Source organism: Aedes aegypti, chromosome 3 (genome assembly GCF_002204515.2).
Source record: "Aedes aegypti strain LVP_AGWG chromosome 3, AaegL5.0 Primary Assembly, whole genome shotgun sequence".
Lineage (NCBI taxonomy): Eukaryota > Metazoa > Arthropoda > Insecta > Diptera > Culicidae > Aedes > Aedes aegypti.
Genome location: NC_035109.1, coordinates 342,901,057 through 342,927,386, shown reverse-complemented (window position 1 = coordinate 342,927,386; position 26,330 = coordinate 342,901,057). Strand labels below are relative to the sequence as shown.

The 26,330-nt window shown below is 36.6% G+C and overlaps 1 protein-coding gene and 1 non-coding gene across 6 annotated transcripts in view; both read left to right on the top strand.

Moving 5' to 3' along the window:
- LOC5579118 (sodium-dependent neutral amino acid transporter B(0)AT3) overlaps positions 1 to 26,330 on the top strand; it is a 106,458-nt gene that overhangs the window by 56,934 nt on the left and 23,194 nt on the right. For all 5 annotated transcript variants that reach the window (XR_002502489.1, XR_002502490.1, XM_021854025.1 and 2 more), the window contains exons 4-6: positions 23,769 to 24,001; positions 24,733 to 25,307; positions 25,388 to 25,535. Coding sequence is in view for 3 of the 5 variants with exons in the window: in XM_021854025.1 (XP_021709717.1) it covers positions 23,769 to 24,001; positions 24,733 to 25,307; positions 25,388 to 25,535 (956 nt within the window). In the remaining 2 variants the exon portion in view is untranslated. The remainder of the gene's footprint in view (positions 1 to 23,768; positions 24,002 to 24,732; positions 25,308 to 25,387; positions 25,536 to 26,330) is intronic.
- Trnav-uac lies at positions 24,152 to 24,224 on the top strand. The gene has a single exon. It is a non-coding gene; the product is annotated as a tRNA-Val (tRNA).

The following is a 26,330-nucleotide window of genomic DNA, read 5'->3' as shown; positions in this document are numbered from 1 at the left end:
AATCGGATCAAATCGGCAAACCCAGAGAACCACGGAAACCACAAACGAAACTTTCTTTACGACCGACGCCGGCCGCCGCCTCCAACTATGTCCAGCTTAGTTGCAGGAAGGAATGTTTTAGACTGTCGACTGAGTGCAGTGCAGGAAGGAGGTGGCGCTAATGTGATGCAATCCTGGACAAAAATAGAACGCGGCTCCGATGGACGACAAACATGCCCTTTGGATCCGGCTTGCGTGTTGCGAAGTTTTCCAAGAGAGGGAAGGGAATTAAGCTGACCTTGAAGTAATGCTAGGGAAAATAGAAATGTGGTGCACCCATTGAGGCGCGTTTGTCTGTATATGGATGGCTTAACGACCGGGCAATGGAGAGTAGATGATGCAATGTGTGGATTTGTAAGACTTCTCGTTAAAGAGAATCTTCAAGTGAAACAACACAACATTTCTCGTGAATTAAATTGTACCAGGTATATGTCTGCTGATTGTACTGCACAACTTCTACCGAGAACTGCGTAGCTTTGTGTTCTAGAATATATTTTTAAAAGGTCTTTCTCTTCTTCTTCTGGGCACTACGTCCTCACTAGGATAGAGCCAGCTTCTCAGCATAGTGTTCAATTAGCACTTACACAATTCAAGTTTTTTGGGAGTCAAAAAATACAAACCAATCCTATACGAATTAATATATTTTCCCTGTTGGACGTAAAAATAACCTGAAATACTGTTGCAAAGTTTCAATACACTAGTCTAAGGAATTCACAATAATTTTCATGAGCAAATGTAATATTGGACAGCAACTAATAAACGCACAAACTGTGATATGATTCGGGAAAAAATGTATATGCTATTTTCAAGAAAAGCTGGAAACGCGCTAATCTACCACCGTAATACACATTCCGAAAATATCTGTCAGAAAAGCCTGCCGCAAAATTTAATGCCTGGCTCCATTTTGGAGATTGAACGATAAATAATAAATAACACAGCGTAACAAAAATGACATTGTTGCGTGTCTCAACGATCAAATTATGTGTCTCTAGTAGATTTGGAGTTGCTGAATCTGATGCCATTCTCAGAAATGTTCCAGCACGTCACAATTTTTAGCTACAGGTCGCCAAAGTTGTATAAAACACTGGTTTTATTGATGTTTACATGAAATTTAAAGTACAACTTATCAAACTTTTTTGTAATCTAATGCACCAAATATGCAAAATAAAACTTAAACTTTCATTTCAGATGTAAATTGATTGAAAGTGCACGATTAAATTTCGATTAATCCGATTTTTTCAACATGCTTGCAGTCTCCATAGAAAATTCTTGGTTTCTCTTATATGGCAAAATACAATAATGTTCTAAACCATCAAAAAATAACTTTTCCGCATCGGAAGTGTAATAAACTTTGATGAAAAGTATTGTTATACACATAAATTTTGAATTATGTGGCAAATTAAGCAAAGATATTGCCGTACAAGCTGGCAAACTTGCATGCAAGTTGACTGAAATAGTCAATTTTCGAATTTTTAACAGTCAATATCTCAAAAACTAGACGTGCCAGGACATTTCTGAAAACGACAATGGATTCAGCAAGCCTTAAATAAGTGAATAGCGGTATTTTGATGCTGGAGACAAAAACGTGTTCCGCAGTGTAATCTTAGATTGGCACCTTCAGTGCACCAACTTTTCACCAATTATGTAACCAGAGAACGCCTGGAGTTCTTAAAACCGTTCACTAATGTCATTAGTAGATTGTAAGCGCTCAAGCCTCCAAGCTCATCGTTATAATCGGTTTTCGCTGAACTTGAGCTAACAAAGTATCTAACGTAGAAGTAGTTACAAGGGGGAGGGGTACCGTTTGGTCTCAAATTCCAAACAGACTCATATTCCGAACACTCGGTTTTTGTATGGCTATTTAGTTGAAATGTTTCCTTGAAATATGTCATCAAATTACAAGGAAATGGCGGTCGGTTGCAGTTCAATTTTAACGTCTTCACATCTATTTTATGTCTCTGGAGTAGTGATGACTCTCTAGTTTGAGACCAGTAGAACTAGCTCAAATAAATTTATTTGCGAAATTATTCATTTGAATACGATTTATTCATGCTGTTCGGAATTTGAATCAAGGTGTTCGGAATATGAGACAGAATAAACACAGTGTTCGGCATTTGAATCAAAATGTTGTTCCATACTTTCACGTAAAAACAATACTAAACTAGTTAAAATCAACAATTTTATCAGCACATCCTACAGCTAACAGTTAGACTTTGTGAAGAAATTGACATTTTCACAAATATCAGCTAATTTATGCCTATAAGATGCATTTGAAGTCACTGTTGGCCTTAAGTGTTCGGAATATGAGTCAAAACGGTATCTAAGAATGTATTGCATCAGAATTATAAAATATACAGTAACACAGTTGATTCGTTGCTAGTGGTAACGAAATGATTAACACATGTTTGCGATTGTGTGGAATATAAAAGATGTCATAGGGGAAAGGGTGGTAAAATAAACAACTTAAGGTGATGATAAATCAGATTTGGCATCATATCATAACGATATTTTTCTCACTGAAACAGCTCAAGACTTCCGAGCTAAAAAGTTACGTCAGTTCTAATTTTCAAACGTGATTTTCTAAAATCTTAGTTTTCGTTGATATTTTCACTTCAATTGATGTCCGCATAAACTCGAACACTTCGATTTATGCTCTAAATTGTACGTGCGTGAAAAAAAATCATCGAATTTTTTTTTCTTGGTAAAAAACACGGTGTTCATTTTATTACCCCTGTTCATTTTACCACCCCTTCCCCTGATTTCAATCACTAGAACATGGCTTTGATTTCATGTGAAGATTATGACCACTAGTTCCCGACTTGGTTGAGTTACAATTACCGTGCTGCATCAATATCCGGACACTTAAGCTGTCACAAATGTTAAAGCCGCATTTTCAAAATGTTTCTTTGTGAATTTTATGAAATGTTTTCATGCAACAAACAGTTTAATGATAGATCTTAGTGAGAATGATGAATTCTACGATAAAAATTATTATTATGTCATTAAAATGGTTAAAATACAGAAGCATGTCTTGTCCTTAAATCCGGACACCAGCAAGTCTTGTTAATAAATCCGGACACTTTTGAATCAAAATCCGGACAGCTCTATTTTAACGTAGCATTTTCAAATTAAACCATGCTAAGGCCAACAGAGTTTAAAATGCTTTCAATAACTTAAGCAATGGGAATACAATATAATCATTTTAACATTTAAATGTAAGTGAAGTTTGTAGTTTAATTACCTGATCTGAAATGCCTGTGGTTCGAACTGCAACAATCACTGATTCATTATTTTTTTCTGCCTAAAACGATGCACTGCATTGTTCTTGTTATTCATTTTACATGTTTAAAACATGTCAAAAGCTTCCTTTTTAATATCTATTGGTAAATACGTTCCTACACTATCAAACTACACGATATTCAAGCAATGTCCGGATTTATATACACTTGTTTCGAATGACGGACAGCTCGTTTTCACTGTTGCAATGCAAATATACGTTTATACCATTTTTATGAAATGTGTTGTCACTGAACTCTTCAACTATCACTTTGTAAACTTTTTTCAAGAAACACTACACGAATAGATTAATTTGAATGCTTCAAAGTTTGCTAAATTTTGTGGGTGCATTCGTTGACGCAATCACAAAAATCACCTGTACCGCAAAGAAAGGGCACTCAACTGAAGCAACTTTTTCGTTTTTGTTGTTATTTATTATTTGGCAATGGTAACTAGATTATAAATGAATGTTAAATGATCAGCAATGTTTATGGAAGAAGCTAAGAATTGAAACTAACATATTAACATTTAATTTAGCTCTAAATTAATGAATATTACAAGAGTGTCCGGATATTGGTACCGTCCGGATTTTGATTCACCACGGTATGATTTAAAAAATCTCATTTTTGGAAACACTCTCTATAGAGCTACCGTTTCGACTCATATTCCGAACACTTAAGGCCAACAGGGACTTCAAATACATCTGATTGGCATAAATTAGCTGATATTTGTGTGAATTTTAATTTCATCGCAAAGTCTTCCTGTTAGCTGTTGGGTGTACCAATAATTATGTTGATTTTATTAGTTTTAGTATTGTTTTTACGTAAAAGTATGAAACAACATTTTGACTCAAATGCCGAACACTGTGTTCATTCTGTCTCATATTCCGAACATCCTGATTCAAATTCCGAACAGCACGAATAAATCGTATTCAAATGAATAATTTGGTAAATAAGTTAATCTGAGCTTGTTCTATTGGTCTCAAACTAGAGAATCATCACTACTCCTGCGGTATAAATTATATTGGCGACGTTCAAATTGAATTGCAATTGACTGCCATTTCCTTGTTATTTGGTGACATATTTCAGCGAAACATTTCAACCAAGTCGCCATACAAAAACCGAGTGTTCGGAATATGAGTCTGTTCGGAATTTGAGACAAAACGGTATACCGTGGTGAATCAAAATCCGGACGGTATCAATTACCGGACACTCTGATAATATTCATCAATTAAAGGAAAAATTGATATGTTAACATGTTAAATTTATATTTTAACTTTTGCTTTGAACAACGCTGATCGTTTGACATTTATTAATTATCTAGTTACCATTTGCAATTAATTCAAAATAACAAAACAAAAAAGTAACTCGGGTTGAACGTCATTTATACGCGGTGCAAGTGATTTTGTTGTTAGCGTCGACGAACGCACTCACAACGTTTGGCTGTGAAATTATACGCTTCGTGTAGTGATTTTGAAATAATTGTGCCTGAAGTGGTTGCTCAAGTGATTAGTGACAACACATTGCCGAAATATTAAGAAAACACGCGTTTGAAACAGTGAAAATGTCGACAAAAAAGAGGCTGTCCGGAATTGGAGTCAAGTATTTTCAACCCGGACATTGAAATCAACTATTTAATTATAAGGTGTAAGAACATAATTCACAAGTAAAACTGGAGGAAAACTTTCAAAACAATCTATACATGTGGGATAAGCGATGGAAAATATATAGAGCGTTGTTATATGCAGAAAAAATGAACTAATAAGTAATTGTTCCTGTTCCAATCACAGCCGTCTCAGTCCAGGTAACCAAACCACACATTTGCTCACATTTTAATGTGTTTCAACCATTAGGAAACCTTTACATTGCTCAAATTTGTTAAGAACGTGATAAATTCAGTTGCTTAAAACATGTAGGGTTTATTAATGTATGTCAAAACATAGCTGCCCGGATTTAGATTCAAAAGTGTCCGGATTTATAGACATGATTTGTTGCATGTGTCCGAATTTAAGGACAAGACAACCCTCATTGTTTTAATGATTTTTATGGTAAAATCTTCAATTTTATCGGAATATTGATAATTTTTGCTTACATTAAACATGGAAATATTCGTTGTATAAAAACACTTTGATATTTTTTGAAGAAAACCTTCTCAAAACAGATTTTGAACATTCATGGCAGCTTTAGTGTCCGGATGTTGATGCATCATGGTATACTGGGCCAGTCTACGCCTACAGCATTTGTAGAATTATCTTTCTAATAAATTTTCATGTTTTTTTTTTGTCAAAGACCAAATTATTTGCAAACTTGATAACAAAAGTCCTGCTAAATGAAGAAATAATCTCTAAAGGCTTTTATAATAAACATTAAAAGAAGTTTGTGTCAACATTTCTAGCGAATCAATTCCAAGTTCTGCTAAAATGTATCATCGAAACGGAAATCGCGACAATTGCAGAGCCCTATATCTTCGTGTGATAATCAGCGTTCTGCTAAATTGTTTTATTTGATGAAAGTAATGATTTTTGTAGAATTAGGGGAATTAGTGGCATAATGGACACGTTAAGCAAATGTTCTTTTTAAGACCATAAAATGGCAATGTTTTTAATTTACCCCGGCTAGTTTTCAAGCTTGATGTTAGTACAACGTGCTACATTCATTCATGATGATAAAAATCATATCATATGTCAGAAAAGCGAGATAGAAAATTTGGTCGAAAACAAGGCTGGTAAAAAGGTATCGGGGCGAAATGAACACTTGCATAAAATTTAATTATTACAATATATTTAATGACTGTCAATCGTTCCGATATATTGAAGGGCTCTCCCTCTATCATAATAGCTAAAAAGAACCTTTCTGGGTTCGTTACTTTGCTCAAAAATTAGATTTTTTTCACGGCCTTGCTTATGTGCCAATTTGGAACTGAGAAAAACTTTAAGTCAAATTTTTAAGGGTAATTGAAGCAAAAAATAAACTTTTATACCGTCAAACATTTCAAATGCATTACAGATTTCATGCAGTGTATGAACTTTTTATGAAGTATGCATATTCTCAGATATCGAGGGGGTGTCCATTTCGCCCCGTATGTTCATTATGCCCCTAATCCCCCTACACTAATTGTTTTTGAAATATTTTTAATGCGATTCTCAAATTACAAAATTTGAGTTTCTCAATAACTCAAAAGTTTATGTTCAAAATATTAAGAATTGTATGCTAAGGCAGCCCAACCTGAAAGTGGCAGCTCAGTCAAGGATGAAGGATCCGAGGGTGAGCTCGCTCCATGATTTTATTTCAAATCTTTTTATTATGTATGACTTTGAATAGCTCGATACTATACGCGTCGATTTTCTAAAGGTTCACTTTATTCAACAAACTATGAATGGTTCGTCTTTGTGAGTGTCTTTGAATCCAGCTTTTTACGCTAGCCTGCTATAATATTTGAATCATCCCCTTTTGATATAACTTACATATCTTCTTCTTCTTCTTGGCATAAACGTCCTCACTGGGACAGAGCCTGCTTCTCAACTTAGTGTTCTTATGAGCACTTCCACAGTTATTAACTGAGAGCTTTCTTTGCCAAAGTTGATATTTTTGGATTCGTATTCCGTGTGGCAGAGGTACGATTATACTCTATGCCCAGGGAAGTCAAGGAAATTTCCATTACAAAAAGATCCTGGACCGACCGGGAATCGAACCCAGACACCTTCAGCATGGCTTTGCTTTGTAGCCGCGGACTCTAACCACTGGGCTAAGGAAGTCCCCCTCTCAGTGTCGTTTGATCTAATAATATCATTCAGTTTGTTATACAATATCATCATTGTTATGCAAAAGTCTTTAAAATTCTTCTCCAAATTGAGTTTAAAAACTATTGGCTACAGTGTTTTTTTCCCTATCGTAATTCTAAAATTTCATCTAAACATATTTAATTTAGTATCAGAAATTTGAAGTATCGACAGAAGCCAGTACTATTCTCCATTTGCCGCTTTTGTATGGCGTAATTTTTGATTATATGTAATTATATGACAGGACACCCTGAATTATGAGTTCCAAAAACATTTCGTGAAAATATGTATTTGTGGGAAATTGGCTATGCGAGGAATTGGCATTCGGGGAATTGGCGTTCAGGGAAACGACATTCGGGAAAAAGTAGCACAACCATTTTTAAGGTGTTATAAGGTTATTAAAAATAAAGGCCAATGATAAACGATCAACTTTTAGAATTCATCGGTAAGCCCATAAAATATAATTAAAATGATATTATTAAAAAAAAACAATCGAAGAGCAAAAAAAATATTATAACTTGTATTTGAACCAATCGTTCAAAAAATAAAATTGCATTTGTTTCTTTAAAAAATATGATTGTGCGATGAAAAGATGTCCCCTAAATTCGTTTCCCTGAAAAGTTATGTAATTAAGTAATAGTAACATGATGGATAACTAGAAAGAACAAGATCATTGCGTTCTGAGTTATGATGATTATAAATGACCAGAAATATTAGCATAAGTAAGTGTGAACCAAAGTTGTCATAATGATGTGAAATAAAATATCAGGTTTTATAACCTACTTAATTTAAAAATAATTTTTCAAAATCGTTTAAAAACCAAAAATGTTTTATGGGATTTCATTCCGTAATTGAAAATGTCAATTAGGTGAAACAGTTTAGAATCTAACTTCTATGATTACACTGAAACTTCAAATGCACAAATCTCGCTAAAGAAGCATCCAACAAGAGTGCACTTTTATTTTGGCTTTTCGCACTAGCAGAAAGCTTAAAATGAGAATATCAGGAATGTTTGCCTACTATTTCTCCAGTTGAGTGCCTTTGAAAGCACGAGTAGGGTGACAAGTCGGCCATTGTGACGGCCATCTTTGAATTCCGAGATGTTTCACCTTAGAACAGACTCATTCCACATGCAACCTAAAAACATGCTTTCTATAATATCAACTTTTCATAATGTAAGTATTTGTTCTTTTTGGATTGATTGAAATCCATTTGAATAATGAAAAAGTGCAGTTTCCTTTATATAGAAAATCGTATTCAAAGTTCATCACACCAGTTCACAACATAGCAATGGACCTTTGCACGGGTTCACTATTTGTCGTTTTAGCGGTGTTTTGTTATTTACCTGATCATGGAAACCAGTGGATTCGGCACCGCTCAAACGTCAAATAGTGAACTTGTGCATCGGTCCAAAAGCAATAAAATAACACCGCTCGGTCAATTGACTTTCTTTCTCGACAGAGTGTCATATTGCATTGTCACACCGAAGAAACCTGAATTACCTTCAAAATTGTAATTTTAGCCATTTCTAAACACCGCACCAGCTCACAATTCCCAAGTTCTAAATAAAAGCTCAATGAGAAGTTATACCGTCACCTGATCTACGATAGTCCATTCATTGGAAAGTACAACGGTATCAATAGCTGTCCTCCACCCACGCTAAATGGCGCTTTCGTTGAATGGTTGCGTAGTTTCACCCACACCGATAACATTTATGAATGAATCGTGCCGTAGTGGCATTGGTAACACCAATTTTTGAAAACTGGTCAAAGATTTGTCAGCTGATAAATCCAAGTATCGCATTAGAGCCTGCATAAAACTACTGTAGTTAGTTCATAGACAAAAAGACGCAACAGTTCAACGTTACTGTTAAATATGTTTCGTCAAAAAGGCCATGGATACTTCTTCTTCTTCTTCTTGGCATTACGTCCCCACTGGGACAGAGCCTGCTTCTCAGCTTAGTGTTCTTATGAGCACTTCCACATTTATCAACTGAGCATTCTTTGCCAAAGTTGCCATTTTCGCATTCGTATATCGTGTGACAAGTACGGAGATACTCAAATGACCAGGTGAGTCAAGGAAATTTCCATTACGAAAAGATCCTGGACCGACCGGGAATCGAACCCAGACACATTCAGCATGGCTTTGCTTTGTAGCCGCGGACTCTAACCACTCGGCAAAGGAAGGCCCCATGGATACCATAGCTGCTAATATAAACGAAAAGACTCAACTTATCTATTGTGGCATTATTTAGATATCCTGGGTTAGAGCCTGATTCTCAGCTTCTTTTGTGCATTGGTGTTTCGTGTGGCAAGCAAGTTAGAGAAGTTACAACAACGCTAAGGAAAGCCTCGTTTGTTTCTTTAATTAAATGGAATTTATGGACATTGCAATATTTCTAAGTACTAAGTTGGTTTGTCTGTGCCCATTGATTCGAACTCGTGATCAATAAGCCATTTGTTATTTCCACTTGTTGTGCTGTACCTGACTATGTATACTCCAGATTGCGTGAGCATCCATCAACGATACATCTCTACGCCTAACGAAACCCAGCAAAAGCATGCCATTCTGAATTGCCCGCTGCCCAGTTTCCACCATATTTTCCACCTAAAGCGGTTAAATGAATGACTGATGGCGTCTACATACGGAAGGGTAATCAGTACTTGTAGATCAAACGCCGCCCTATTGAAAGCACATTTGGACCCTCAAGATGAATTCCATGTGAAATCGGTCAGTCACACAACTCGGCCAACTTCAATTTGCAGTAAATTTTACATTTTTCGGTATGGTTCTATAAGTGTTTTCCATTGATAAATCGATCATTTTGAATCAAGAACATCTTCTGAGAACTCTTTTGCTCGCAATTTATTTGAAAAATTCTAGCTCCGAAACTGTTATGATTTTAAAGAAAAACGTTTAATGAACCGTTTGGGCTACAAGAAAAAATATATATATATATACTAAAATAATATTGTTATCATCATGAAGAATTCAAAATCAAAACATAAATTTCAAATTACACAAAACCTCATTTTTAATATTTTATAAATTTTCACCATACAATTACATTAGAAAACAAATTTTGAGGACAAAATTTCATGGTGGAGAACTATGGAAAACGCTTATTCTACTATACTATATATAAATGTGCAAAATTTAATCCAAATCGAAGACTATAGGGCACGATTTCTGATAATTTCGACCTATTCTGGATGGAATTCATCTCAATCATTCACTCACTCACTGTTTGTCCGTACGCCTGCCAAAGGAATGCACGTGCACGATCAGCGCCAATTATCGGTTAATTGATAGGACAGCGAAAAGCGCTCGTCGGCAGCCAATTTGCAGCGTTGACACATAAATTTGTGTGAACGGACGACGATACCCCGGCGTCTCATTGCCGCTGACCCGCAGAACTTCTGAGTCTTTCAATTGCTGTTTGTCATCGAGCAGCTGATTGATCGAATCACAGCTGAAATTAAAGCTTTGTGCCGTCTCTCCTATTTCAAGATCAAGTTGAGCGCCACCGCTAGTTTGATAGGGAAGAATGGGGTTAAGTTACGCCCTACCCAATCTATACAGACCCAACTCCAAGTTTTAAGGTGAAGATCAGGGTTGGGAAAAAATCTGAAATTCACTCTACAGTAGTCAAATAAAGCCAATCACAGTCAGCGAAGCCAGTGAAACTCACACCCATCGCTGCTGTAGGCAAAAAGCCATAAAAATTGCAAAACATCCGTTGCTAAGGGCAACTCAAAATTACTGTAGAAAAATATTCTATTTCTCGCTGCATTTCCCGCATTCAGAGCCTTTAATGACACTACTGGTTTAGAGAAAATCATGTACCCGATATAGGCTACTTGATGAGATTCACGATTTTAAACTACTGTAGTGAGAGAGCCACGTGATTTTCGCGAAATACAAGCCTACTACTATAACCATTCCCAGCACTGAGTGAAGATGAATCGAAACCATACCTCGAACCACCAAGAGCACAAATCTGAAAAACCGGATAGTGCTTGGATTCGAAAACTCGATCGATTGGTTACCATCAACGAGTGACCAAGTGAACACTCCCTTTGGGGTCGCCTGTTGTTTGAATGATAATAGGCCAAAGTCCAATAGGAAATGCTTAGAGTGCATATTTTGCACCATCTCACCCTACGGATTTGTTGAATGGTTGGCTAGTTGCATTTTGTTGCAGACACCAACCGACGCGACGCTGCGCTATCGTAGATGAATGCAAATGTTTGTGTTTTTCCGGTCGAGTGAATGCATGTCGCTAAAAATATATTAGATACCTGATTCGGAAAACTTAATCCATTGCTTTAAAGGGCAGACATATGCATGCAGATAGATGAAAAATAAACTAGTGCATTCGAAAACACGTCACTTCTAAACAGATTCATTGAAGAAGCTTGTTGTGGATGTAATTGCGCATCATTACAGAGAAGGTGAAAAATGCATATGGTTTGCTTCATACGCCGAAACGAATGAACTTATGGCTCTATGTTTAGATGAGCGATTTATAGCCTCTATGTGTGACATTGAGGCGTACAGCAAACACCCCGTGATAGCGAACACAGTATCAGTATTGCACTTTTGTATGTATGGTGGACTTTATCCCCGTCAATTCGAATGTCATTAGTGAAATACAACCCCGGGCAAAAGTTTGGATCACCCCTCATGAACATGGCAATTTTAGTGCTAATTTCTCTTCCAAATTGAGATCAATTTTTCAACTTGACTTGCTTGACAAAGTATAGAGTATCTCTAGGTTCCCTGTATAGATGCAATAAATGCAAATTTATAAATGCGCAAATGATTGATTGACAAATAAAGCTGTAACAAAAAAAAACTTTGCTGTCTCCATAGCTGAACTTTGTTCTAGGATTCAGATTCTTACAGGTGTCTTATGGTAAATTATCTGTTTGACATCAGCAATTTGATGTCTGTGGTCGGAATGTATCATACTGCACCAACATGTATCAGTACGAATAAATATTATCCTAATTTATTGCCTATTCACCAGCCGAACGATCAAGTGATTAAACCATGTGGTTTCTTCAAGATTTTATTACCTTCTCAGTATCTTTGTTAGATTCTATATCATTGCCCTAACAGATTCATGTAAACATACAAAAAATCGTTTATTACAACAAACATAAACATAACACAGCTTTCGGTCAAAAACTGTGAAAATACATATTGAACACTCTGGTCCCATTTGGAACGTAACGCCAGAAAAAAAGACCCATTCGAATGACAATTCGTATATTGTTAGCTCTAAATTGGGATTTTCAAAAGACCTTACTGCCGTATTACAACTAAACTAACATGTGAAAAGAACGGCACCATATTTACAAACTGAAACTTCTTCGGTAACCCTCAGGAGTCACTATGAGCGATCAGATGGCCGAAAATCGAAAAAATAGAAATGTTCTGATAGGTTCATGTAGGGCAAACGCTCCCTTATTGGAGGTAACACCAATAGTGGAAAAAAGTGTGTTTTGACATTTTTCGCTATAATAAATGATCATGTTATATTTTCCTATGAAGTACAAGGCAAAAATTATACAAATAATCGAATAATATTCATGAAATTTAACAGTAAAACTATTTAAAACGATTGTGCGATATTTGCCAGAAAACCATTCGCCAGAAAACTATTCGCCAGAATGACATCCGCCAGAAAGTACCATATGCCAGAAAACCATTTGCCAGAATGTACCTTTCGCCAGAAAACCGTTCGCCAGAAAGTACCATTCCCCAGAATGGACCATACCTTAGATTTTATTTTTATTTTTTCAGATAATTCATGTTTAAAATTGTAGGTAAAATAACCGAGCCAGAGCGTTAACAAATTTTGTTTGATTTTGGTCTCTTGAGAACCATCTCCAGTTGACATAGTAAGTATCGAATATCCGTTTTTTGTAATGTGGTTCTAGTATTCTAATTCTTGGACTAGGTAAAATGACTTTCGTACGGTTGAAAAAATAACGACTTCTCAGGCATTCCTTTGTAACTTTATCAATATGAATTAAACAGCCAGCGCCTAATCTCCCCCCGGAACTAGAACTAGAAAAAAGAAGAAGAACGCAGAATAAAATAACAATTCCATTCAATAAAAGCTGCTCTACTATGTATGAAAGATACTGTTCATTGGCGTTAAGATTTGATATTTGATATTGACTTATAATAAAGTAAGGGTTTTTTTAATAAAACTTGTGCAGAAAATTATGGTTTGGAAGACTTCACAAGAATCTCTTTTCTCCCTTCTTTTCATCATAAGCTGTTCTTTAAAGTTTTGTTGCTTCTTAAGGATTTGTTCATTAAATATTTACAAAATTACGATGTAAATTGCAGCTATTATCGATATAATATGTTATAGTTAATAGTAAATTCCATTTGATTTAATAGTAATAGTAAATTCCGTTTCTGAATTTTCAGTTTCATTTAAAATGTTTTTTTTAAATGTAAATTGTATTAGGGAATTATGGCTTAGAAAACTTCAAATGAGATTCTCCCTTCTTCACATCATAAGCTGTTCTTGAAAGTTGTGTTGCTTCTTAAACATATTTACGAGATTTCGATATACGTTGCAACTATTTGTTACATCTGTTCAATAAAGTAATTAAAGCATCCACTCACAAGATTTCAGGCAAATAAGACAGTTGTAGAATTTATAATAACGTCATATTTTGTACGAATTGGAAAAATTTTATTTGCCCCAAACCATATCAAATAGCGATAATTTGACAATTACTCTTTTTTGAATACTTTTTCATGTACTTTAATTTATGTGACATCACTAAAAACCGATTGTGCTACTTTTATTCGAATGTCGCTCCCTTGAATGTCATTTCCTCAAACGCCAGCTACTCGAATGACACTTTTCCCCGCAATCCATTCCCCCGAAATTTGTATGGATCGTGTTATTTGAACAGAACAACCCCCTCTACCCCATTAAACGACAACGTGGTTCATAGACGGTATCAAAACAAAATGGATACAAAATGCAGTTCAAAATGGATACAAACTTCGGTGACAGAGTGGTGAACTAGAAAGAACGAAAAAGAATAGAAAATAAATGCAGAGTTTGGTGAAACTTTAACCGCTGATAAAAAAAGAAGGGTGGATATCATATAAACAGTTCACCACCTTGACATGTATAAAGTTATGAGTGCCAAAAACTTTTCGGGAAAATAAACCACTTGCAAAAATGGGGTATTTAGGGAACTGGTGTTCTGGGTAACGACATTCGGGGTTTCGATATTTGAGAGAAAGTAGCACAAATCTAATAAACCGCTCATTGAAAAGTAGCATTCGCAGAGAAATTTTCTGGCAGTTGTAAAAACAATATTGTCAAATTCAATATTCTCATGAAGAACAGCTCGCGGTAAAAGGAAATGCAATTTTCTCAAAGTTGAAAATAGGTGAGACAGCTTAGAATATTGCATCAATACTTGATAGGCGAAAATCTCGCAAGAGATGTAGAATAGCAGTGTTATATTGTCTGCACTCTGTGCCTTAGCAAAAAGCTTAAAATGATGTGGTAATTTAGTGCTCTTGAAGATGTGAATAGAGGCAGTGGTCGTCTATAGTGACGACCATCTTTGGATTCCGGGTTATTTTACCATGAAATAATCGATCAAGATCGGCAAAAAAAATAATTCTGGGGAATGGTACTTTCTGGCGAATGGTACATTCTGGCAAATGATTTTCTGGTAAATGGTACATTCTGGCGAATGGTTTTCTGGCGGATGTCATTCTGGCGAATAGTTTTCTGGCGAATGGTTTTCTGGCAAATATCGCACAATCTTTAAAACAATTAGTTTGCTTAAAATTGTTGCGCCTTGCACCTATAGTGGTGTATCAGAACCCATAGTGGAGGGTCCCATAAGAAATCAATGGTTTGCGCCACTAAAGGAACCATTCTTAAAACATACATCCACTAAAAGAACAGTGTTCCTATTGTGGGTGCAAGTCTTTTTGGTGGGAAATTCCAAATGAAACGTGAATACATTTGCATGATAGAAGGCTTAGAAATCTATCAGACTGATACGTTGAAATCATATATTTCATGATTTTATCATCATGTTTTAGCAGTTTTCCCTTAGGTGCACCACTAATGGTACATATACCCTATGTTCATCATTCCATAATAAATTATTCTGTTAAGATATTTCTCGAATATTAGAGTAAGATCTTTTGTAGTTTTGTCGATACATAATGCTAAAATTATAATTTATACACACTTATACTTGGAAATCAACCTCGATAAACGGATTCGACGGAAACTCAACATCTGATAGGTGCAGAACCACTTGGGCACTTCCATGATTCACTTTGGCATGAGGGATTTTCCTTGACCGAATTGTCTGAAACTTTGCAATAAGAAGTGCATTAATGCGACGCATATTGTGGCCCAATATGAGCTCGGTAGCTTTCAAAAAACCCCACTGCCGAAGTGAATCAAAAGTGCCAAGAATATGATCCGGCTCCCTACCTCGGAAATAATCTCGACTCAAAAATGAATAAACAATTTTCATAAGCAAAAGTCTGGAATTTACTGCGATTTTCATATAAATTCTTAAAATTTAGCAAATTTCGCGACATTTCGTGGGATTTAATTTCAGTCTCGTTGGAGGCCAAACTACGCGTATTGAAGTTAGCAAACATATTTTTGGCAGAGTCGGTTAAAACTAAATCTATAGTTTCGTGTGTGCTATAATTGAAGGAGCTCAATCATGTTTTTAGCAAAAGAAAGATCAAGTTTCTTACACAAGCTCATTTTCAAGCTCCATATAAAAGATCTTTAAGAAGTTTGATTCTGTTAAAAGTTGATATGTATGCTGCTTAGCTCCTGAAGTTTTATCTTTTTGAAAACCGTTTGAAGCCTTAAAAAAAACAACGCATCTTTTGAAATAATCTCGTCAAGCTTCGCTCAGTACTTTCCCTAGTACAGTTCTGAAGGTTCTGTATTGAGTACGAAGATTCCTTGTTCCAAAGCTTGGACGGATGTTCCTTGTTACAAAAGTTTGGACGGATGCACAAGCATTAATAAGAACACTTGTTTAGGTTTAGAGCTATTTTCACTCTTCATTGTTCTAGTAAATAGCTTGTCAATCTGCTGGGAGAAACACATTTAGGTTTCTTGAACACACTCGTCAAGATTAACAAATTAGCTATTTTGAATTTGTAGATATACTCGCCATTCCACTGTTGTTAGTGATTGTACATAAGGCCGTTTGGAACAGGGTCATTTGGCATAAAGTCGATTGGGATAATGGTCATTTGGCATAATGAGTGATTTAAAGTAAACAGATTCAAACAAAATACATTTATCATACATAATTAGTCATTTCTTCTGAAAATTGATTTTTTTTCCTTGAACATCGGCATTTTTCGAAGTTATTTACCGAGATTGGCATCCCCGAGCACATACTAAAAATTCTGACAAGTTTTCAGCCGACTAGAGTACAATGCAGCCACAACTAGAGTGCACGTGCTGTAGCTTTAGGCGCAGGAGCCTCATTGCTTGCAAGCGCACGGGCGCGCTGTACATTGTGAGACCTTTTTTGGTGCGCCTCATTTTTATTAAGATGTGTCTCATTGCTGTCTCATGCGCTCCGTCACATGTGCTGTTTAAAAGTCAGCGCAATAATTGAAGTGATTACAAAAGTTTTCAACGAAGATTGAATTGTAACTCTTGGGTCGCGAGTCTTCGACCATATCATGTAGGCCATCTAGACACCTGCAAAATGAGGCGAACATAGTTGCAACTGTGCCTCTACATGTAGAGCTCGGAATCCATAGATGGCCGGCACAATGGCCAACTTCTCCCCTACTCACTGTGCACTGTTGGAGGATGCTTTCTTCGCAAGATTTGTGCCTTTGAAATTTTAGTGCAATCTTAGAAGTTGGTTCCAAACTGTTTCACCTTAAGCAGTTGTTTCACAACTTGGATACCGGATGGCAAGCCGTAGCACCGAGCAGCGCATGAGACGAGTCTCCCCTAGAGCACATCACCTAGCGCGCGCTTTTAGAATTTTTGTGAGCCTCCGTTTAGCGCAGCACACTAGGATTCCGCTGAGTTGAGAGAAGGTTTGGGCAAAAAAAAAATTTTTTTTGAGTCTTCAAAAAATCTTACTCCAAGAGCTGCTGAGATTCAAATTCACTAGAGCAAGATTCGTTTCACGCGCATTTTCTGTTCAAATCCCAGCATGCAATGAATCATGCCACGTGTATGAGAGGATTTAATCCCAGGATTCAATCCTTGATCGATCATTTGCCGGTGAAATGAATCGAGTTAGCATCGATATTTTCTTCAGATCCGATCGAAAATTTATGACACTTGGGAAGTTTCTAAAAGTTGCCAATGATACCAGTGAGCGGAATGTCTTGCGACAAATTTTGGTAGCATTTTGACCTGTATGTAATGACTCCTCAGTTAGCAAGAACTATTAGAATGCTTCATCTAAAACAGAGAATGATTGAGATGCAATCAGGAATTTTGAAAAGGATTAACGAAAAAGCATATCTAGATTTAGCAAAAATAGTGCTGAGACCGTCACGTTTTTAACTCAATTTACTTCAACATGAGTGGTAATAACTGTCAGTAGTGCCAAACTTGCAGTGCAATGTGTGGTTGGATACGATTTTCAGATATCTCACGCAACGAACCTAATTTCATTGCCTTCCTTTCTGCTTTGCCTCCCGTTCAGCAGGTTTCGTTTGTCATAATATCCTATGAAATATCAAATGTTCATATTCGAAATGAGGAGCATTTTATTTTCACTCGAATGATTGGCTATGAGCTCAATGACAGGGATCCAATCCTGGGATTGAATTCTAGCACAAATCACGCACGCTAAATTGAAAAATAAGGATTTATAACGATCTCGCTCATTAAGATGGATTCAAAGCATGCTTGTTTAAATCTGGGAGCAGAAGGATGCTCTTAGAAGACTGGGCAAAAAGAATTGGAGCCGTTCAAAAGATCCGAATCACTCAAAAGAACGAGTGATCCGTGACTCTTTTTTGGCGAGAGTCGGTTCATTTGATCACCACGGATCAGTCAAAAAGTGACCCGGAAAGAGTACGAACCAAGAATCGGTTCCCCTATTCTCCTTCGTTCGATTCTCGGTTCGATTATTGTAACGCTTGACACTTGTCTGCTTTGCGCGCCACGGCACACATGCAGCTCCGCTCTCTCAGAGCATACACAGCCAAACAGCTACTTTGCCCCACCAGTTGCAAACAGAGCCAACTTGAATGGCGAAGCACATATTGATTCTTCCTTCGGGTAGGGGAAAACGGCCGAGTATCGTGAGTTTCGGGGAAGAATGATAGAGCGAAAGATAGTACCAAAACTATGACGCATGCCGCGCAACAGAGAGCGATCTGCTCTTCTTTCCGTTTGCTCAGTTCAGTTCGCTCTTCTTTTGCGAGCCGCTGAGCCTCTGAACCGTTCAAAAGATCCGGTTCACTAAAATGAGTGTTTTGAATCGGATCCGTTCACTAAAATGAGCCGTTTTGCCCATCTCTAGTTTGGTTGGAGACTCAGTACATTTATGTGCTCCTGAGAAACATGTAACTCTACTCACAACAAATGTCAAACGCAATTTAGGTTGTGTTTATGTGATGTTTTAACCTTAGCGAACTAAGAAAAAAGTCTTAGAAGCAGCTTATTTTAAACACATTAAAAAACGAAATCCAGAATATTTTTTTTTTTAATTTTCAACAGTGGAATTGTTGTAACATCATATTTTCACCAAAAAAAATTGATTGAAAGTAGGTTTATGTATGACTGAAATATTCACGAACAGGTTTACAGTGATGATTAAAAAGCATAATTTGATACAAGTACAAAACACTTGGTAAAAGAAGGATAAATTTATATGCAAGACATCATTCAAAAATTGCCTTCATGTGAGAGCAGATGTTTTAGTTTAAAAGCATAATTTGTTCGAACGCCATTTTTGAAAGTAAATATATCTGGCTTCTAATAAAAATTTTAATTTTAGGAGTGCTAATCGAAAGAATTGTTTTTTTTTAAGGAAGGGAAATTTGTAATTGAATCAATCATTTTTCGTGCATATCTCAATTAAAAACATAAAAATGACTTCACGAAATATTGTTATATCACAATAAAACTCTAAAGAGTAGTTTATGTTCAAAAGAAGGAAAAATAGTAAATAAAACAAGAGAAAATTTGACGCCAAAAACAAGTACAACATTAGAATAGTAAAAATGGCATTTAGTATCATCAGAGTAACGGCAGCAATCGATTTGTCTGAATTGATTTTTCTAATTTCTGATAACTTGGGCAGATTAATGTATTTGTTTGTCGCCCTTATTACAGAAGCAAGTTCAATATCATCTTCAAAACCAATTATAATCGGAACAATATAGCTTCAACGAACAGCCTATGTTTAAAAAAGGTAAAATTCATTTGAATTTTAGATGATAATTGTAATAACTATAACTTTTGTTACAAATTATTGTAAAAAAAGACCAATTTTTTAAAAAAGGATAGATTTGTGAAAAAATATCAATCGCTTCAGCGCCAAAATGTATTTCCTATAGCACAACTCAAAAGAATTCTTTATATTTGAAAGAAGGGCAATCTCTGGTTAAATAATAATGAACGATTTGCAATATTTTCTGCACTGTCAGTTTTATTAAAATATCATCTTTCTTGAAACAAAATAAGCCTAATCGTAAAAACGAATGTCACCTTGAGAAATCTATGATTTCAGATTCATTATGCTAAACGACTATTATGCCAAACGACCATTATGTCTAACGAACGTTATACCAAATGGATTTATGTCAAATGACCATTATGTTAAAAGACTTTATGCCAAATGGCTTTATGCCAAATGGCTTTATACCAAACGACCTACCACCGTTGTTTGCCAAATATTGTTTTAATCAGGCTTCATTGAAAACACTTGCAACTTTCTTGTACCGTTAAAGTAGCATGTAAATGTCACAAGGTCTTAAAGTTACAACTACAATTGTGTTCAGAATAACAGTAGTGGAAGCCGATTTCCATACAAAATGCTCAACTTTGACATGCAGTAACTTTGTTTCCTTACGCGCAATCGGCATGAAATTTTGGCAGAGAACTACAAATATACTCAATTTAATTATCACAAAATATGAAATTTTTCACACTGAAAAAATTGAAAATTGAATAAATTCGTAATTAGTTCATAAAACGAGTTTTCGCCTTTTTGAGTCAATACACGCCGTAAGAAATTATTGTTTACTAGTGGTCCCGGCAAACTTCGTCTTGCCATCAAGTAGGCTATAGTAAAACGTCATGTAATCACAAATACAAAATGGTACATTGGACCTCTCCCGATCTTACGATTATTCCGAAGACTTTCCCGCACTTCTTCCTCGTACGAACACGTCGCATCCTTTTCCAAATGCAACAGTGAAAAAATTTCGTCAATCCGATGATCCGTTATCAAGCCATTTCGTGACATACAAACACCACTCCATTTTCATTTATATAGATTGTTTAGATAAATTATGCTTTTCAGTATCCTAAGCATATAATTGATTTATTTGGTTGCTAATCTGGCTAAAACATCCACAAGGTCTTCCAAGAACTCCTCAGAGCTCGGGCATATGATTCTACATGAGTAAATGGAGATCAATTTATCATTTCTAAGTAGAGGAGTATCTCACAACACTGGACCCTAGACGAATGTTATGTTTCGAAGCACTATCTGTATCGTCAGAATCCCCATCCAAAAACTTACTGCAATGAATTCTACTGGTGTGATCATCGATCCTTTGGTGGTTATTATTCTACAAACCTTTTACTGTTCATACAATCTAACAGGGCATTGTATTGATAAATACCGATATTATTGGTCCTCTAGGGACTCAATGAAATACAGGCCTAAGGGTCTACAAGCATAAACAGTTGCATATTGAAGTTTTTTTTAATAATGGCATAGATTCTTAACCTTTTATATAAATAAACTGAGTAGTGCATCGATGATGAGCAGGGTTACAATAAATTATTCAGATGAAGTAGGGCTCATGAACTTTCAAAAATCACATCGAGGGCATTAAAGCCAAATGTAACAAATATATAAAATGTCTGTATCCACTTATTAACAGAAAATTGAAACTTTGAAGGGTTTTCCCGGGACTAGCATTAATTTTTGTCGCAAATCTTAGGATAAACAAAATGGCGGGGTAATTGACACTCTAGATCTATTTAGTATCTAATTTCATCAAGAGTTCCTAAATGAACTCCTCCATAGGTTACCCGAAAATCAATTAATTCCTATACATGTTTAATTAGAAATTCATCTACCGTCGTTGGGGGTGACAATGGGTCAAAAAGGGATATGTGCGATTTATTTTTTGAATAACTATCGCAATTTAACTCCAATAAACTTCAAATTTCGTGTGTATGTACTTTGATGGTACATTAACAACTGTTCAAAAAATTAAAGACAAATATTTATTCACAGCGGCACCACAAGTGAATGAAAAATGACCCAATCTCACCCCATAGAGGGGGTGACATTGGGTCACTGTAATTGAAATAACTTGTTTTTAAGAATATGATTTCAAAACCATTCACAACTGAAAAATATTGCCAAAAAACGATGCAAACAAGACAAAAAGATATCTAAGATGTTTCACAAGTATGATGAACCCACTTAAAAGAAAGATTATACTGAGAATTGAAGAGCTATGAGAAAAAAATATGTAAACCCAACATATATCGTCAAGTTTACATAAATTTTCTTGGTTTTTCCCTCAAATTGTCTTCAAAGTCTCATCCCCATTGCTATAAAGCCCATTCAGTTTCCCCGAAGGTGTACTGAAACAGTGACTATTTTAAACCTTCGCAAATAGTTAAATTTCGGTGCGACATTCCACGATCAATAAATTTCAGGCAGAAGTTGACGTCATAATCCCAGTATTTCAGCGATCCAACTCATTTGTACTTCCGTGAGATGTTTCTATAATATGAAAACACTGATAAATAATCAAATTTAGAAAAAAAACACCCTTTTGATAAAAATTTACGATGTTGGTGCGCATGAAACACAGTTGCTGGTTTGAGAAGTTGTCAAAATGCGTTGTATTGTTTTTCAATGCACGGAATACTCAAGTAGACTTGTTTGATATTTCAGAGCTGCTGTATTTAGAAAGAATAAACACATCTTAATGAAAAAAGAAAACACCCGGCATCGTAAAATGTCAAAAAAGTGGACTTGGAATTTCATTTACTATCGTTCTTGCTTGACCCAATCTCACCCCCATTTTCAATGTTTTAGACATCGTACCGAAAAAAATGATTTTTTGTGGGAAAATCTAACAGATTCCGGAAAATACCTGTGATGTGTAATGAAAAGACTTTCAACATTCTACTAATACAACGATAGAGGCTAGAGTACATGCGTGATGCTTTGTACAGGAGAAATTTAATGTTGTAAATTTTATCTAGTTTCAACATGCAAGTTTGTTGATGTAGTACACAATAACTACTATTTCTAAAAATGTATATTGTTATGAATTATGTGTAATAATATGTTCCCTAACATATGAATTATTAATTTTAGTAATATCAGCGTTATTAGCTGAAATATTTCACAAAACATATTTTTCCGTTTTGACCCAATCTCACCCCCTAGACCCATTGTCACCCCCATCGACGGTAACTATTTCCTCTAGCATTGCTTCATTATGACCCGTTGTGTTCATTACACCTATTTTGAATTCGCATAATAATTAACGTATAGTCAGAAGCCGCACAATTCGGTGGACAACTAGTTTGTACACTTTCGAAATGAATTACGTATATATCGTACAGGTACATATGGTATATGTATGTGACGTGACACTTTTTCGCAGTCATGACATACGGTAGAACGAAAAAAAAAACGATCAAACACGACTGTTTGCTTCCGTCAGCTGTTGACGGTGGCATACCGGTAATGTCGGATGTTTTATCGATCAAATTGGACTTTGAGCTGTATTACGTACTGTTTCTATTGGACAGAAAAAGAGACAAGTTTGGGTAGCTACTCTTCTAGAGTAATATTGCGAAGTAGATGTAGACTACTGTAACATTATTAGAATGCTTGACTTTAGGTTTACTTATTAGATTGATCTAATATCATGCCACTATTTGAATACTACTTATTTTTCAAATTCAACGCTGTAAAAAACTCTGGCAATTTCAACAATCAAAGCCACCACGTATATACCATAAGGTTCCTGTGCTTCGTATTTACCTCCCGTCAAGCATAAGCATCTAAATCTGGTCTTATTGATCCACAAGCTTCCGATAATTACAACGTAACCATAATCCAATCAACGCCACACATTTACTCGTCGTTAGCTGTCTGCTAGTTACAGCGTGCTTACCCGAGGCTAAGCTTTCGTCTGTTTGCTTCATTGTTTCCTCTACAGAAAGAGCAAAAGCGCTAAGCAGCCACATGGCGATTCGATCTATGACGATACTTTGCTTCTCCCCCTTCTGCACAACGCCACTCATTATACACTCTCTGCTGCTTCATGATGGTGTCAAACCCCCGAAAAACTACGCGCGAATCATAAACGTGATTTGGCGCTGACGTAATCGCGCTGTAAAGCTAATCACATTCTTTCCGTTCTCTTTTTACAGGTGCCTTCCTCATTCCGTTCATGATAATGTTAATCCTGGAGGGTATCCCTCTGTTCCTCATCGAGCTCGGAATGGGCCAAAAGATGCGGCTTGGTGCGCTTGGGGTGTGGAACACGATACACCCCTGGCTCGGTGGCATCGGTATCTCGTCCTGCATAGTGACGCTCTTCGTGGCGATCTACTACAACGTGATTATTACCTGGTGCTTCTACTACTTCTTCAACAGCTTCCGGGTAAGTGTTCGTCTGCGCTAGGCGTAGCATGCGCAAGCGTAGCTAGAGACTTGCGCCTTGAGATAGGCAAGTACGCGGCAGCACGTGCTACGATGCGTTCGGTGAGGTAACGCATGATTTGATGTTATGTGTGAAGCGTTTTAATATAGCGGTTCCATAGTGTAGCGGTTATCACGTCTGCTTTACACGCAGAAGGTCTCCAGTTCGATCCTGGATGGAACCAAAGTTACTTTTTAATATGAATTTTCCAAAAATGCAAAATGGTCTAGAGAGCAGATTTACGAGGAAAGATGCAACTAATCGGCTCTAAAGCCTTAGATTGTAAATCTTCAGTCTTAATTGAGCCTTTTGCTTGACATTGTTTGTCAATAAAGTGGTCTACATATTCATATACATTATGATATACACACAGTTAAAAATATGTTACGTCGAGTTCGATGTAACAAAATTCATATTCACCAAATTTTTCCATTAGTTTTTAAAATTATAGGTCGGCCTCAGTATGACGGTTACGTACGTATGTCATGCAAGAAAATCTTGTATGTAAAATTAAATAAAATGTGACATAAACTTACATGTTTTCATGTTCACGCTAGGTGTAGTGGTTAAATTGACAGATTTTGAATTTTTACTCTATTTCGAACTTAAACTGGTTTTGTTATTGGAGCGTTTTCAATTAAATTACTTCAGAGCACTATAGTTAACCCGACTTTTCTTATATTTGTTTCTAGGTCCCCCTACCGTGGGCAAGCTGTCCGCAGTTCAATGGCACCGATCTGCCCGAATGTGAACGATCGTCGGAGACGGCCTACTTTTGGTACCGGACCACGCTGGATGCTTCGCCCAGCATCGAAGAACCGGAAGGTTTCAAGTGGTGGATCGTGCTCTGTTTGCTGCTGTCGTGGACGGTGGTGTTCTTCATCGTGATGAAGGGCATCCAGAGTTCGGGCAAGGTCGTGTACTTTACCTCGCTTTTCCCGTACATCGTACTGACGATCTTCTTCATCCGGGGCATCACGCTAAAGGGTGCCGGTGCCGGACTGATGCACATGTACACTCCCAAGGTGGAGAAACTGCTGGAACCGACCGTATGGTTAGACGCGGCCACCCAGGTGTTCTATTCGTTTGGGTTGGCCTTTGGGTCGTTGATTGCGTTCGGTAGCTACAACACACCGAAAAACAATTGTGTCCGGGATGTGATTTTAGTGTCGGTGTGCAACGCCGTTACGGCAATCTATGCAAGTGTGGTAATATTCGCCATTCTTGGATACAAGGCCACGGTTGGTGTTGATAGGTGTATTGCAGTGTAAGTTTCTTCTTTGTGATGCACATAATGATCGTTTATGGGTAATAAATGTTACAATTCAAATCCCAACATGCATACAGGAACAAAGGTATTTTGTTTAAGCACGGTTTGATTGACTCGATACATGTGGACAACGCAATTTATGAGGAGAAAATGAACAGCTTAGATTCGATGACGAAGACCAACTGGACCTTCGAGCACTGTAGTTTAGAGGACCAGCTGGACAGTGTAAGTATTGTTATCGAGAGATAGAAAAAATTGCGTTTGCACTAACAATTCACCAAGTTCGGATGGATGGCAAAAGATATCTTGACACACCAAAAAGCGTTTTATTCCTTAATAAAATTCAGGATTTACAAAAATACTTCCATGACCTAATGCGCTGCTTTGCAGTAGTTGCCCAGAACTTCAGCCATGGCTAACGAAAAAGAGTTTGTCGGCATATTCTTCAGTCTCCTTGCCGATTTTTTTTCAATCAAAACGTGCAATACTCCCGGAATTTATCTAAACACCTAAAGCGGCGATCGTAGCGTACACGGGTAAAAATGCGGCACTCTAAAGCGGAAGAAAGAGCCATGATTTCGGGAGGAAGGTGTGTTTTCATGTTATGAAAATACACCATGACCAAAACTTATGAAATCAATTAGCCAAGAAAAATTTCAATTTAAATTTTAAAATTATGAAGCATGTATGCTGGGAATCATGAATAAAATTCATGGCAACATAAGCACTATTCATGGATTTAGTCATCTGTCATGCGAAAAGCAGAAATTTTGGTCTATAATCCGGATATGTTCCGGAAAGTAATGCAGCAATGCCTGGACGAAGGTCACTTCTGAAGATCTAGAGCTGGTGCTGCTACCGAAGCCAGGAGAACTACCTGATGATCCATCTTCATATAGGCAAATATGCTTGCTGTATAATAAACTGGGCAAACTCTTGGAACGGGTCGTCCTAAACAGGGTGGCTAAATGTACGGTGAGCGAGAACGGACTATTCTTGACTATATTATCCAGATTCTGC